Source organism: Vombatus ursinus, unplaced genomic scaffold (genome assembly GCF_900497805.2).
Source record: "Vombatus ursinus unplaced genomic scaffold, bare-nosed wombat genome assembly UNPS02009062.1, whole genome shotgun sequence".
NCBI classification, from domain to species: Eukaryota; Metazoa; Chordata; class Mammalia; order Diprotodontia; family Vombatidae; genus Vombatus; species Vombatus ursinus.
Genome location: NW_020948840.1, coordinates 22008928 through 22023933, shown reverse-complemented (window position 1 = coordinate 22023933; position 15006 = coordinate 22008928). Strand labels below are relative to the sequence as shown.

Sequence of the window (15006 nt, the reverse complement as noted above, 5' to 3'; positions counted from 1 at the left end):
ATAGGGTTTTCAGATTTGCAAGGTACTTCATATACATTACATGAATCTCACCACAACTCCCTGAAGCAGGTGATACAGGGATCATTATTCCCATTTTATATATGGGAAAACAGAGGTTCACAGAGTCTAGGTGATTTGTTCTATGTCACCCAACCAGTGAATGTCAGAGGTGGTATTTGAACTCAGATCTTCTTGAACCAAAGTCCAGTGTTCCATTCATCATCATACCACACTCAAAGTCAAGTTGGAGAGGAAGTTGGATTCATGAATGGGTCTGCCTCTAGCAAGTTCAAGTCAGGAGACCATAAATGGCCTGCCTCAGTCTAATGTGTGCTCGAATGTCTACCACGTACACTGAAGTAGACGAGTTCTGCACGGAGCTAGCTGTGTGAGCATGTGCTGGGCTGTAGTCAATCCCAAGGAATGGTGTGAGAGAGAAGAGAAAGAAGTAACTACCTGAATGGTCTTTGGACCCAAGCTCTTGAAAGCACTAATGACAAAGACAGGGAGCACAAGAGAGAAGTGGGACAAGCCAGGGGTGAGAGAAACATGATGCAGGGAGAAGGATGTTTTTAAGCTTATGAGTTTTAAGACCATAAGATTGTGGGGGAGGGTAGCTAAAACAATACATTTCCTTGCCAAATTTATTCCATTTTCTTTTTAAAAATTTTTTAAATTTAATTTATTCAACTTTCATAGTCAATTCAGGATGAGAAATAGTTGTTGTCTCTGTGTTTGTAAGTCCAAGTTTCAGTGTGTGAGTGTGGGAGAGTAGAAAGAATGCTAGATTTGGAGACAGAAAGATCTAGGTTCAAATCCTGCCTTGGACACTTATTAGCTCAGTAAAATCACGTAATTCTCAGAATCTCAGGTAATTCTCTACAACTTATCTGCTAAGTTATATATTGGTTATAATCTGATTCTTTGAAAAGAGGTCCTCCACCGATGAAATTATAGATCTTGGGTGAGTTGGGTAGGTTGGAGTTACCTTTGTATGGATGTACGGTACTGAGGAATGTGTGGATATGTTTACATCCCTTCGTGCTCAGTCATGTGCAACTAGGAGCATCTGTTACCACAAAGGGCAATCGTTTGCTCCACGGGTTTTGTAGCTTTGCATTTTTATAGTCCCCTGATAAAGACCAGAGACCCTAGGTTTCAATCTTTACTCTGTCACTCATTCCCTGTATGACTTTGGGCATCACTTCCCTTCTCTGGGCTTCAGTGCCCTCAAATCTGGAAAATGAAGTGGTTGGACAAGATGGTCTTGGGTGGTTTTTATGATCATGTGCTCCTATGCCCCATACTTAGACCTCCATTGCCTTCACCTGTTTTTTGTGACAGTTTCTGCTAATATCCAATAAGGTGAGATAATTTTCAAGGTAGGCAAGAGAACATGTGTCCCAGTCCCCATAATGCCACCCAAAGCAAATCCCTCCCCTTCATGACCATCTTCTTGCCATGCCACCCCGAAACTGAACCTCCAGCTGAACCCTGGGGCTGGGCTACTCTGATGGGTGTTTTCATTTATATCTAGCTAACCCCAACCACCCGACCATTTCTTCCTGGAATGCCTTGGCACAGGTACATATCCACCCTTTCCACCTCTTGTTATAGGAACAGTAATCAAAATGATCATTGTTTCTGGAAAGAGCTTGTCAATCAATTGCCCCTTGGTTCTTATCATCCCTGTAACTTTCTTGACCAAAATATTCTTCTCTGGCTTATCTCCCCCAGTTAGAATGTAAGCTCCTTGAGGGCAGGGGCTGTCTCTTTTTTATCTCTGTATCCCCAGAGATTAGCATAGTACATAGATTAATAAATTGATTTGCATTCATTCATTCATGGATAATTCATTTATTCATTCTCTCTCACCATCAGAATACAAAGTATTCACAGAAAGAAATTTGCCTTAAAGTAATCTAAAAAATAATCTTCAAGAACACAATACATTGAAAATCAGGTAGCCCCTATACTTATATTAGGTCTTAGTGGAGATATGAATGTGTGTTGCTACAGAAATCTGTGCCAATGTCAGGTATGAGTACTGAGGGATACCTAGTAAGGTATGTGTATATCTGGAGATTAGGGAGTAAATGGGTCAGTAGTAGTGGTAGTAGTAAATTTATATAGTGCTATGTGCCAGGTACTGTGCTTTATAAATATTATCTCATTTTATTCCCACAACCACCCTGGGAGGTAGGTAATATTATTATTATTATTCCTATTTTACAGATAAGGAAACAGGCAGACAGTTGAGCCTAAGTAACTTAGGGTCAAATAGCTATTAAGTGTCTAAGACTGGATTTGAACTCAGGTCTTCCTGACTCCAGATCTAGCACTCTATCCACTGTACCACCTAGCTGTCACTATGTAGCAGTAACTAGCACAACATCAATGGGGTTTCATCCTAGGGTGCTTACATCTAGAAGTGGGGAGCAAGGTTCTTCTTCTCCAGGAAGGTACACTTCTTCCTTGTGACAATTACCTTCCCAATGCCTTCCTCCAGGGAACCGTCCCTGGGATGCCACTAGTTCCAAGGTCCCATTGCAGCGGTTCCCTTCTCCCAGACCTGTCTTCCCTGAGATCTCCAATGGAATAAGGGCTAGAGTCCAGGGGTGGGGAACCTGCAGCCTCGAGACCACATGTGGCCCTCTAGGGCCTCAAGTGCAGCCCTTTGACTGAATTCAAACTTCACAGAACAATCCAATCCAAACTGAATTCAGTCAAAGGGCTGCACTTGAGGACCTATAGGGCCACATGTGGCCTCAAAGCTGCAAATTCCCCACCCTTGGGCTAGACTTTTGGGGAGATAGCCTGCCCCCTCTCTGGTCTTGACTGTAGCTATAGCCTGACTGTTTTCTGTGTGCCTAATCATCTCCAGACAAATCCCCAGAATTTTCTCCAGAGTCAGTGACAGCTAATTTTCTGTTGTGGTAGCAGATACCACAAAGAGAGGTGAGTAAGGTTAGGGCTGATCGGGTTAGGTGGCTATGGTGAGGCCCTGCAGGGCAGGAAATTCTAAGTGAATGCTATGATTATGAGAGATGAGGCTATTAGAAGAGCAAGGGGAAGAAGAAGAAGCTATGATAGGATGTGGTTAGGGTTAGTGAAAGACATTGCTATGGATGGATGGCAACCCTGGCATCTGCCTGGGAGCAGAGATCCTGGGATGAGTGAAGCTCCTTCGGTTCATGTCTTCTACATGAACTAATCCACTTTTGGCTTCAGGTCAGCTCAGCCCAAGCTCCAGAGTTCCATACTTCTTCCTCCTTTGAGTTATTTTTAGCAACTGGTGACCTCAGTATGCTCCCTCCAAGCAAAATAAACCTCTTGAAAATAAGCAGGGTATAAATCTGAGATAGACAGATGGAAAGACAGACAGACAGATAGAACGTAAGCTCCCTGAGAACAGGGACTGTTTGGGATTTTGTTCGTTGTTTCTCTAGCACCTAGTAAAGTGCCCGATACATAGTAGGCACTTTAATACGTTTGTTGAATAATTGATGAATAGTTAGATAGAGACTGTTTTGGTTTTGTCTTCAAATTCCTAGTATGTGCCACAATTCCTGGCACATAATAAAACTTTACTGAATTTAATCAAACTTATTAAATGATGATGACGATGATGATGATGATGTAGATAGAAAGTCCTTGAGGAGATAGATACATAATAGGAAGAAAGAGAGAGAGAGAGAGAGAGAGAGAGAATAGGAGAGAGAAAGAGAAAGGAAGAAGAGAGGAAGGAAGAAAAGGAAGGAGGGAAAAAGAAAGAAAGGAAAGAGATAAAAGAGAGAGAAAGGCAGGTAGGAAGGATAGATGTGGAATCTATAAATCCTTAGTCACCACTCTCACCCAACAAACTTAAACCATCACTTCCCAGGGGCCTGGAACCAACCCATGGGCCTCAAGGAAAAGGTGGCATGTGGAGAATGAGGAAGAGCACCAAACTAGGGTTTGGAGGGATGAAAACAAGAACTGTGTATTTAATTGTCCTGGGGACTCAGCAGTAGGTGACAGACCTGGGAGTAGCATCTTCTGGTCATGTCACCAGTAGAGCATCTCACTTTCGAAGATGCCCTCAGTCTTGAGAAGGAAAGGGTCCCTCTTACCTACTACCTGAAACCTTCCTCACCTTGAAACCAGGAGAATACAAAGGTGCTGCTGTTCCTCATACTACAAAAGCAGCTCTCAGATACTGCCCAGTTTCCCTTCTTTACTTTTTATCTGCTGGACAATATCAACAAAATACTGGTCCCAGGAGGGCCATTTAGCCCAGCATCTCTTCACTTCCCATTATAGCTCGTTTCTCCAATGGTACTCTGATATAATCCTAAAATCAGAGGCTATTAGAGCTGGAAGAGAGCTCAGAGGTCCATCCAGCTTTGCTTAACTGGTCTCTCCAATTCATCCAGAACATCTTTCCCCTAGGACACACATCCATGACTGTATCTGAAGCTTCAGAGCAAGGTTAAAACTACCAGGTCTTTCCTTCCCAGTTTCAGTCCATTGTATCCCATCCTACTTAGAGAAAAGACTCTGTAGTTGGAGTTCTAAGTAGAAGGAAGCTCTTCCCTGACTTCCCTGACCCAGATTCCATCATTCCATCCCAATTGCACTTACAGGTCTACTAAAATATAACCTTATTGTCTCCATTTCCATTAGTTTGAATTGTTGTCTTTGCATTGCTAAATTTCTCCCTCCAGAATCTCTAATTTCCTTTAAAGCTCAGCCCAAGTGACATCTTCTATAGGATACCTTTCTTGATCCCCACTGCTTCCTGCTATTAGCACCTCTCCCTAATTACCACCTTGCATTTATTTTAGAATGTATATTATATCTACTTATATAAGTACTTATTGTCTCCTCTAAAGAAGGGAAGGTCCTTGAGGGCAGGAATTATTTCATTTCAGCCTTTGTATTCTGAGTATGTTGCACAGTGCCTAGCACACATCAGCACTTAATAAATGCTTATTGATTGACTGATCAAACAACCAATATCCTTTTTTTCTCTATTTCCTACAGGTCCTGAACCTCTCCTTTCTTTCTTTCTTTTTTTTTTTAAGGCAATTGGGATTAAGTGACTTGCCCAGGGTCACACAGCTAGTGTCAAGTGTTTGGTCTGAGACTGGATTTGAACTCAGGTCTTCCTGACTTCAGGGCCAGTGCTCTATCCACTGTGCCACCTCACTGTCCTGAGCCTCTCCTTTCTTGTTTGCACCAGCCAGATATTTATGATAGATTTCCACTCCTTCTCCCTCTCTCTCCCACTCCCAGACTTAGCCACCAGAAGATACATATTCTGATGTTTTTAATTCTTTCTAGTAAATTCACTCCTGTGGCCCTGACTGCAAACAGAAGGAGCAGAAGGCCTCTATGTGGCTGGGTTGGGTGTGGGATAGTACTTACACCTATCTTAGAGTCATAGATTTAGGGTCAAAAGGGGCCTTGGAAGACATTTAGTCTAACCCCTTCATTTTACAGATGAGGAAACGCAAGCCCAGAGAGGCTGTGGTTTGCCTAAAGTCACACAGATTATAAGCATCAGAAACGAGATCTGAACCCAGGTCCTCTGATAAATTGAACCAGTGCACTTGCCACTGTACCATACTGCCTCCTGTCAACTATGATGCTTTCCACACTGCTTCCTCTAAAGTGCTTTGTGCCCTTACAGGTAGGATTTAGTCTGAGGTGGCCAAGGCTGCCAGAAGGATATGGGCCTTGCCTGCTGACCTGCCCTCAACCTTGGGTTTCAGAAGGTCCAGTCTCTAGGAATGTTCCCCCTTTTTCCCCTAAATTCCACAGACACTTCTCCAAGACACTGGTGGGCTGACATTAATTTATTTTCCATTTCTCCTGTCCCCTGCTAGATAATGCCACACCATTCAGGCCCCACTTATTCCTAAAATACATTCAAACTTTCAACATTTACAGTATAATATCACAGAATGTTTAAGAGCTGGAAGAGACATAATGTACAAGGCTTCTTAATTCTGTTATGGCCCCTTCTGGCAGGCTGGTGAAGCCTATGTGCCCCTTCTTACAAGAATGTTTTTAAATCATAAAATACATATAGGATTACAAAGGAAGCTAGTTATATTGAAATATAGTTATCAAATTTTTTTTTAAAGTTCCTAGACCTCAGGTTAATAGCCACTGATGCAGTCCTATATCTTCATTACAACTGACACCAAGAACTAAAACCCAAAGACATGAGGTGATTTCCCAGAATCACCCAGTGGGGGGATTTGAACCCAAGTCCAGTGCCCTAGCCACTATGGTGTATTGCCTCTCTTTTGTTCTTTCTTGGCCTCCCTAGTCCCTAATATGGTGTCTAGCACAGAGTAGGAACTTAATTGAAGTCTGTAGAGTTGAATTAATTTGATAACCCAAAGCTACACTCCATTCTCCATATATATTTTTCTTCCATCTCTATGATACCAACCCTATTGTCTCCCAGGCTCTGACAAGGGGTCACTTCAGCCCTCCCCAAATCTTGAAAAGAGGCCAAAATTGCTCCATAACCCCCACCCCTCTTACTTCACTATTAGTGAGTTTAATTCAAGAGAAACAGTTAGAGAGAGAAGGCTCCAGTCTACCACCTTTTCTCAACTGGAGTGCTAGAGTGAGCAATCTTTTTAGTTTCTGGTCTTTACAGTGGGAGAAAGCTTCCCTCTGATTCTAAGCAAGTCATACACTGGGGAGCAGCAAGGGTGTGTGGGAGGTGCCACTCAGTTTCTTGAGGCTCTGGTGATCACAGTCTGATATTCAAATCAGATTTAAGTGATTATTAGAGAAGATAACAGCAGCAGCATCACCACTGAAGTGCATTTACTAAGTAAGCAGAATATGCAGATAGTCTTATAGAATCAGGCTGAAGAATCTTTTAAAAACATTACTTTAATAGCCCCTACCTTTTTAAAGAAAGGAAGAAGGTATATTTTCTCATCTCTTCTTTGGAGTCAAGTTTGGTCATTTTAGTTTCAGATTGTCTATTTTCAGGGTGTTGGGGTTTTTTTTTATTAATCTTTCTACTTGCAAGGTTGTAATTATATTTCCCTGGTTCTGCTACCTTTATTTTGGATCACCTATTCAAATAAGTCTTCCCATGCTTTGCTGAAGTCTTTCTATTCATTGTTTCTTATGGTGCAATAATATTCCATCCCATTCATATATTACATTTTGATTAGCCTTTCCTCAATCAATGAATATCTGTTTTGTTATCAGTTCTTTGCCATCACAAAAAGAAATTGGTACTATGCATAAAGTGATGCATATGGAGTGGGTCTTTTTTTTTTTTAACTTCCTTGGTGTATACAGTCAGCAGTGGGATCAGGGTAAAGTCTTAAGAAGGATGAGGCTTAGCTCCCTCCAGCAGATGGATCCAGCCCCAGTTGTAAGTTCTCTATAACCTCTGACTGTGGCCAACCCATTGGTAATTGATGGGGGAAGGGCTCCACTCAAGAGGATCAATGTCTTGAGGATATAGCCTAGCATATGCTGTCAATCTCTCTTAATAGAGTCTCTAAATCCCTCCCAAGATCCCAGGTCCTTTGCATGGCTAAAAGGTGGCAAACTCCTGCCTATTAGGGATAAACATACTATACAAAAGACACTCCCAAGCCCCATGAAAAATTCTTCCTTTTCCTCTAGAGTTAGAACCATTCGTTCTGATGCAATTCCTCTCCCGAGATTTCATCTGCATTTTGTGAGCCTCTCTGTTACAGTTCAAAGATGGGTGGAAAGGCAATGTACATAGTGGCACATAGTAAGAGCTACATAAATATTAGGTAATAGCAGTAGCAGTAGCAGTAGTAGTAGAACACTAGACCTGAAATCAAAGAGTATGGTCCAATGGAAAGAGCATCATCTGAGTTCCAATCTTAACTCTGCCACTTTCTAGCTATGTGACCCCAGGCAAATCCCCTTAACCACTTGGGCCTCAGTTTCCTCATCTATAAAATGATATTGGTCTAGATGACCTCAAGGATCTATTCCAGTTCTAAGGCTATGATGCCGTTAGACCTGCCTATGAATTTCAGCTTTGACATCAACTAGCTGTGTGAATTGGGCAAGTCACTTCACTCTTTGAGCCCGAGTTTTCTTCATGTATAAAAGGGGCGGGGTGACAATATTGCCGTTACCTACTCTCCAGGCTGCTATGGGAAAAGAGTGCTTTGTCAATCTTAAAATGCTAAATAATCCTAATAAATGTGAAATAGTATTCATCATGGTTCTACTTGATTGCAGGGATCAGTGAGGTTCTTAGTACTTCAGGATTTGACTTCACAATAAATAGTGTTGCCCTGGATACAGAGGTATATACTGGATCTTTGTGTTCTTTGAGGGGAGCAAAGAAATGGAAACAAGGTGGGGGCCTATCCATTGGGCAATGGAACAAAACATTCTTATTTAATACCTGAATGTCATGGAATACAATTGTGCAATTAAGAAATAACAAATAGGAAGAATTCAAAGAAATGTGGGAAGATACATATGAACTGACAAGAGTAAGGAGAATCAAGAAAACCAGATGAACAAGGACTACATAAATACAGTAAACAAAAAGATCAGCAAAAGGTAGCTGAGTTTGGAACCAATGAAAAATCATCAAAGGTCCATCAGAACAGGTAAATGATACATACCATACCTCCCTTCCCACAGCATAGAGACAGGGAACTACCAGGTCAGGATGTGGTCTTCACTGTCAGAAGATCATTGTATCAGGTGTTTTTGCTTAATTGTTTTTCTTTGTTGGGGGGTGAGGGGGAAGGCTTGGGATGGGGGTGGGGGAGTGCATTCCCAGAAATTACTGTGATAGAAAAACAAAATACAACTTAAAAAAAAAAAAAAACCAAAAACCCAGAACTTTATTTGCTTAGTTCCTGGCCTTGCATTTGCTCAGTTTCATAGGCTAAATGATAGCTTCTCTGCTTAAGTCTCAGCTGAGACATCCTCTCTCCCTCACTGATTTCCCTCACCTCCCCTCCTCCCTAGTTCCCGCCAGCAAAGTGAGATGCTATGGAGTCACTACTGCTGACACAGGCAGGGATAGTCAGGGCACAAGGGAAGAATTAACAAAGGCAGCTTGGCTTCTAAGGCCAGAACCCTGCAGGCATCTTATCCCTGGCAGGTAATTTACAATGCTCTTTCTGATGGCTTCTTCTACTTTATTATTATAATTTTTTACATAATAAAAGCACATTAACATCATCCCCACGTGTGCTAAGCTAGGCTCCCACTAGACATTTAAGGAAGTCACTTTCTCTTTCCTCTCCTATTTTAATCTATGGGAAGGTCATCACACAAGAACACTCAGCCTTGAGCTTCTTCTGGATCCCAACCTCTCTTACTGGTAACCCAAAGCTCCTTTGGCCTTTCTCTTTTGCATTTCAGCTTAGACACCAGAAGTCATGCATGCCTCCTCTCTCCTAGCTTTGAGGTCACTGGATAATTCCCCAACTTTCCACCCTGTGGATGTATTTGTCTACACACACATGCATACACAGGCATACTCACACATGTATTTATAATAGCTTGGAAACCTGGCCTTCTGTCTTTATATGCAACCCCAGGAAGATTAAAAAAATTCTAAAATGCAACTGTGATCTCACCCATTTGGATGTTCCCTCCAATGAGGCAAAGCACAAGCTAGCCAAGAGAAAGCAATGCCTCTAGAATAATGGATGGACCCGTTGGAGCAAAGTTATAGAAAGATGTGGACAGGAGTCACACCACATGGGTAGGGCAAGCATGTAGGGGCTGTGATCCAGGCAAATTATTCTCTGAAAATTGGGACGCCTCCTGACTATGCCCCTGGAAAGCTGCCATCACTGCTGGGACTTTCCGAACAGTTTCTGTCCTGAAACTAAGGCATGATACAGTAGAAAGAGTGTTGGATTTGGAGTCACAAAGCTCAGGCTAGCATCCTGGCTTTGCCACAGGTTCCCTGAGTGGTCCTGGCCCAGTCACTTCTCTCTGAGCCTCAGTTTTTATAAAATGAGGGTATTGGACCAGATAGCTTATCTATCTAGAAGAAAAGTTCTTTCCATCTCTAGATCTAGGGTGCATGACCCAGACATGAAGCTCCTGGCCAGATCTCTTTATTTCATAGAATGTCAGCTAGAAAGAGCCTTAGAATTAATCTGGCTCAATGCCTTCAGGCAGTCAGCCAAGAAGTTTTTGTTAAAAGACAGACAAAAACAGTACTTGTCCTCAAGGAACTTTTACTCTAAGGGAGATTTCCTTCATTTTACAAATTTATATTTTAAAGAACTGAGGCCCAGAAAAGGGAAGTCACTTGTCCAAGGTCTGGACAATGATAGAGGCAGGATCTGGGCCCAGGTTTTTTGACTCTAAGGTCAGTCTGACTTCAAGACAATGGCCATACTGCTGCCTCATCTGACCCTGAAAGAAGCTGATACCTGAACCATTTTAGCTTTACTGATAGCTAGGTCCCTGGAACTCTGGGACTATCCAGTACCCCTGAGATGGCAGGTACCTCATGTTCTACATCTGTTTAAAAATAAAACGAGATGAATACAACTCCCATTCAAAGGACAATTAACACCTTCCAAAGGTTGGAATACTCTCTTCCTATGAGATCACAGGATTTTATACTTAGAGCTGCAAGGGAATCTTCAACATCACTAAGTCCATCCCACTCACTTTATTTTAATTTTTTTCCCCAGATCATCCTCCTCCAAAAATATAAATTCAACTAAAAGGAAAATAAACAAATGCAAAATTTATAGATTTCCCAACATGTCTTCAGTGATCTAGTCTCATCATCGATGGCAGTGGAACCCACCACATTTGGACTACACCTCAGCAACCAAAATGAGAAAATAGAAACGGCTTTTAAAAAGATGAAGTCAAGGGGCAGCCAGGTGGGGCAGTGGATAGAGCACTGGCCCTGGAGTCAGGAGGACCTGAGCTCAAATCTGGCCTCAGACATGTAATACTCACTAGCCCTGTGACTCTGGGCAAGTGGCTTAACCTCATTGCCTCATCAAAAAAAAAAAAATATGAAGTCAAGAATCAACCCACTCATTTTAAAATTGAGTAAACAGCGGTTCAGAAAGGGTGGTGACTTGTCAACTGCCATAAAATATAAGAATTGTTTCATTCTTTGTATTTTTATCCCTAGTTCCTGCCACATAGTAGGCCCTTGAAAATGTTTATTGATTGAATGGTCGATGAGGTAGAAAACCAGTAGGGTAGGAATCAGAAGTCCTGGGTTCAAATCTTGGCCCCACAATTTATTAGCCAAATTACCTTCAGCTAAGTGACTTCATTTAGCTTTCAAGATCTTTGGTTTTCTCATTTATAAAATCGGGCTAATATCTACCATGACTTCCTTAAAGAATCCTTGTGAAGCTCAAAGATAATAGAGGTAAAAGTGCTTGGTTAACTTCTAAGCACTATTGATCAATCAATCAATTCCCAAGCATTTATTTAAGCACATACTATGTGCTAGGCTGTGGACATAGATGTGTGAATGAAACAATTTCTACTCTAAGGGAGCTCACATTCTAAGAGAGACAACAAAACATAGATGTCTGCACAGATAAATAGAAAGAGAATAAATAGTCATTACATCAAGGTGGTTCGGGAGGGAGGGTACCAGTAGTTGAGGGGATTAGGAAAATGATCCTATAGCAGGTAGTTTGAAGGGAAAGAGAGCATGAATGACTTGGATGAAAGGAGAGCAGTCCAAAAAGGCCTCCTGGATGAGGTGGCCCCTGAGGGGCTTACATAAGGCACTAGAGGTAAGGAGAACATTCCTGGCAAGGAGGGGATGAGCTGTGCCAAATACAAAGGAACGTGACTTCCCCTATTTGGTCCTAGGCTTTTTCATTGTATATCTCCAACATCTATAGACCTAGTCTGTCAACTTTTCTAACTCACTGTCCTGTAAGCAACCCTCTCTTCTTGGGCCTCTTTTGCTCAGTTCCCCCCCAACCCAAGAACACAAATGTCAGGGCGATCTGGGCAGGGGCAGGGAGCCCCAGAGCTCTGTTTTAACTCGGTCCCCCCCCCCCCCCCCCCCTGGAGTTCGGAGCACACCTGTTTTCACCTTAGGGTTTCCCCTGGCTCAGGGGCTGGGCAGAGCCCAAGGACACTCACCACTGGGTGCTTCCGCTTCCGCCCAGGCCTTCCCACCTTCCTCATGGGAGCGCTGGAATCCTGCCGCTCCTCCTTGCCCCTCGGCTCTTCCAAATCTTCTTCCTCCTGTGGGCACAGACAGAAGCTGTTCAGCCAAGACTCGGGAGGCCCACAGCAAGACTCTGAGCAGAGGCCTTGGGAAACCTTTCTCCTCCTAACTACCAGCCTCACTTAACACCCACTGGCTGGCCACAAACCACCCCACAAGGCACTTTTGACTCATCCACAGTCACCAAACAGTAGCCTCGGCTCATCTTTAGTGATAACAATGGAGATTATGGAAACGGAGGTAGGTCTTCTGGGTCAAAAAGCTCCAGGGGCTGTCTATTCCCTCTGGATAAAATACACACTCCTCTGACATTTAAAGCCTTTCACAACCTGCCTCCAACCCACCTTCATCACTCCCCTTCATGTACTCTACTTTCCAGCAAAGCTGGCTTACCCGCTGTTCTTCCCACGACATTCCATCTCTCATCTCTTTGCCGGTGCAGGCTGACCCCCTGTGCCTGGAATGCCCTCCCTCCAAATTGCCCCTTCTTAGAGTCTCGTTTCCTTCAAAGCTCAGCTCATGTGTTATTTCCTACATGAAACCTTTCTTAATGTCCCCAGCTGCTATTGCTCCCCTGCCTCCCTCCCCCACCCCCCAATTACTCTGGATTTACTTTGTATAATTTCTCCCTTTAGAATGTCAATCAGTCAACAAATATTAATTAATCAATTAATTATTTATTTATTTATTATCTACTAGATAAAAGACAGTCCCTGCCCTCAAGGAGCTCACAGTCTAACGAAGGAGATGACGTGTAACATCTCTGTACAAACAAGCTATATTCAGGACAAACTGCAGATAATCCGCAGCGGGGAAGGTGCTAGAATTAAAGGGAACTGGGAAAAGCTTCCCGTAGAAGATGAGATGTTAACTGAGACTTGAAGGAAGTCAAGAGGCAGAGATGAGGAGTGACAGCATTCCAGGCACAGGGACAGATAGTTGGGAGATGAGTTTTGTGGGAGGAACAAGAAGGGGGTCGGTGTTATTGGATGCAGGGTATGTGGGGAAGGAGGGTGCAAGGATACTGGAAAGTTGGGGAGGAGGAGGTGGTTATGACAGGCTCTAAACACTAAAGAAAGGATTTTATATTTGATCCTAGAGGGGATAGGGAGCCACTGGAGTTTATAAGTGTGTGGGTGTGGGGGATGACATCATCAGACCTGCAGTTTAGGAAGATCACTTGGACAGCTGAGTGGAGGATGGACTGAGGAGAGATTTATGGCAGGCAGATCAACCAGCTGGTTACTGCAGTAGTCAGGTGTGAGGGACTGAACCAGGGAGGGGGCAGCATCAGAGCAGAGAAAAGTGGGGTGTATGCAAGAGCTGTTCTCAAAGTAAAATTGACCAGTCTCGGCAACAGATGGGATATGGGGGTGAGGGATAGTGAGGATCTGAGGATGACTCCTAAGTTTCCAGCCTGCGTGACTGAGGGGTTAGGGGTACCCTCAACAGTAGGAGGGAAGTTAAGAATTTAAGCTTGTGAAAAGCAGGGAGTTTTGGTTTTTATATCTATTCCTAGTACTTAGGTGACTAAGCAGAGTAAGCACATAATGGAAGCTTAATAAATACTTAGTAGAAAAAAACACAATTCTGTTATATGGGATGGCTCTGGAAGGGGGAGGTGGATACAGGAGAAATTAGGCAATTTAAAACAAAATGTCAATAACATTTATTTTAAAAAATAAATGCTTAGTGATTTGAACCGAAAGACCTCAATCTGGAGCCAAAGGTCCCACGTTCAAAAACCACATCTGGCACTTAACCATCCATGCATATCACTTAAAATCTCTGGCCTCAGTTTCCTTAGGAGAAAAGATGAGGAGGTAGAACTAGATTCTCTCTAAATCAATAACCCTGTGAAATACTGCTGGATTTGGCCAGATGATCTTAGAGAAAACGGTCTTGACTGAGTGATGAGAGAAGCACCCACATGAAAAGGAGGTGGAGGGTGCAGCTAGGTGGCACAATGGATAGAGCACCAGTCCTAGAGTCAGGAGAACCTGAGTTCAAATCTGACCTCAGACATTTACAAGCAGTGAGACCCTGGATAAGTCACCTAACCCTGATTGCCTCCTATCCACAAAAAAAATAAAAAAAAAAGGAGGTCGGGAAAGACAGATAAAAAGATGATGAGAAAACTCAGGCTGTAGGTACAGAGCATTTATTCAAAGAGTTAAGTTGTGAAAGGAGAGTCAAATAAGTTTTGTTTGTTTTTCAGAACAGGATAGAGTTGACCTAAAAGACAAAGAGAGGCTGAAGTGTTACATAGCCTGAGAGTACTAGAGTGAGAAACAGAGTTCTCAGGAAGTGGGAGGAGGCTAGGCATCGAGGTAGAAGCACTCCCACTTCTGATGCTTGCTAGCTGAGTGATCCTGGGCAAGTCACTTAACTTCCTCAGACCTTAATTTGCTCATCTGTAAAATGGGGTCAGGTGGCATTGTGGCATGATGGATAGAGAGCCAGCCAGGTAATCAGGAACATCTGGGTTCCAATCTCAGTTCTGACACATATTGTGTGTGAGATCCTAGATAATTTGCTTTCCTCCTCCATGGCCCACTCTGAGACTCTAAATTGCTGAGCAGGCACAAATCTGCACCTTTGTCAGCAGAGAGAGTTTCCTCACTGAGTGCTTAATACTCTGGAAGTTGGGAAGAAGTGCCCAAGAGACACTGACCAGTTGGGAAAATGGTCCTGCAAAACCAAGATGAGATTTACTAGGGATACAAACGACACAGAAGGAAAAAAAATCCTGGGGAAGGGTCATAGATCACACACACACACACACACAC

At 43.0% G+C, this 15006-nt stretch overlaps 1 protein-coding gene across 1 annotated transcript in view; it reads right to left on the bottom strand.

Moving 5' to 3' along the window:
• DNMT3A (DNA methyltransferase 3 alpha) overlaps nucleotides 1-12580 on the bottom strand; it is a 96205-nt gene extending 83625 nt beyond the window's left edge. Inside the window, exons 1-2 of the mRNA XM_027850369.1 lie at nucleotides 12562-12580; nucleotides 12130-12326 (exon numbers count right to left, since the gene is read on the bottom strand). Coding sequence (XP_027706170.1) covers nucleotides 12130-12326; nucleotides 12562-12580 — 216 coding nt within the window. The remainder of the gene's footprint in view (nucleotides 1-12129; nucleotides 12327-12561) is intronic.
• Nucleotides 12581-15006: the final 2426 nt, after the last annotated feature.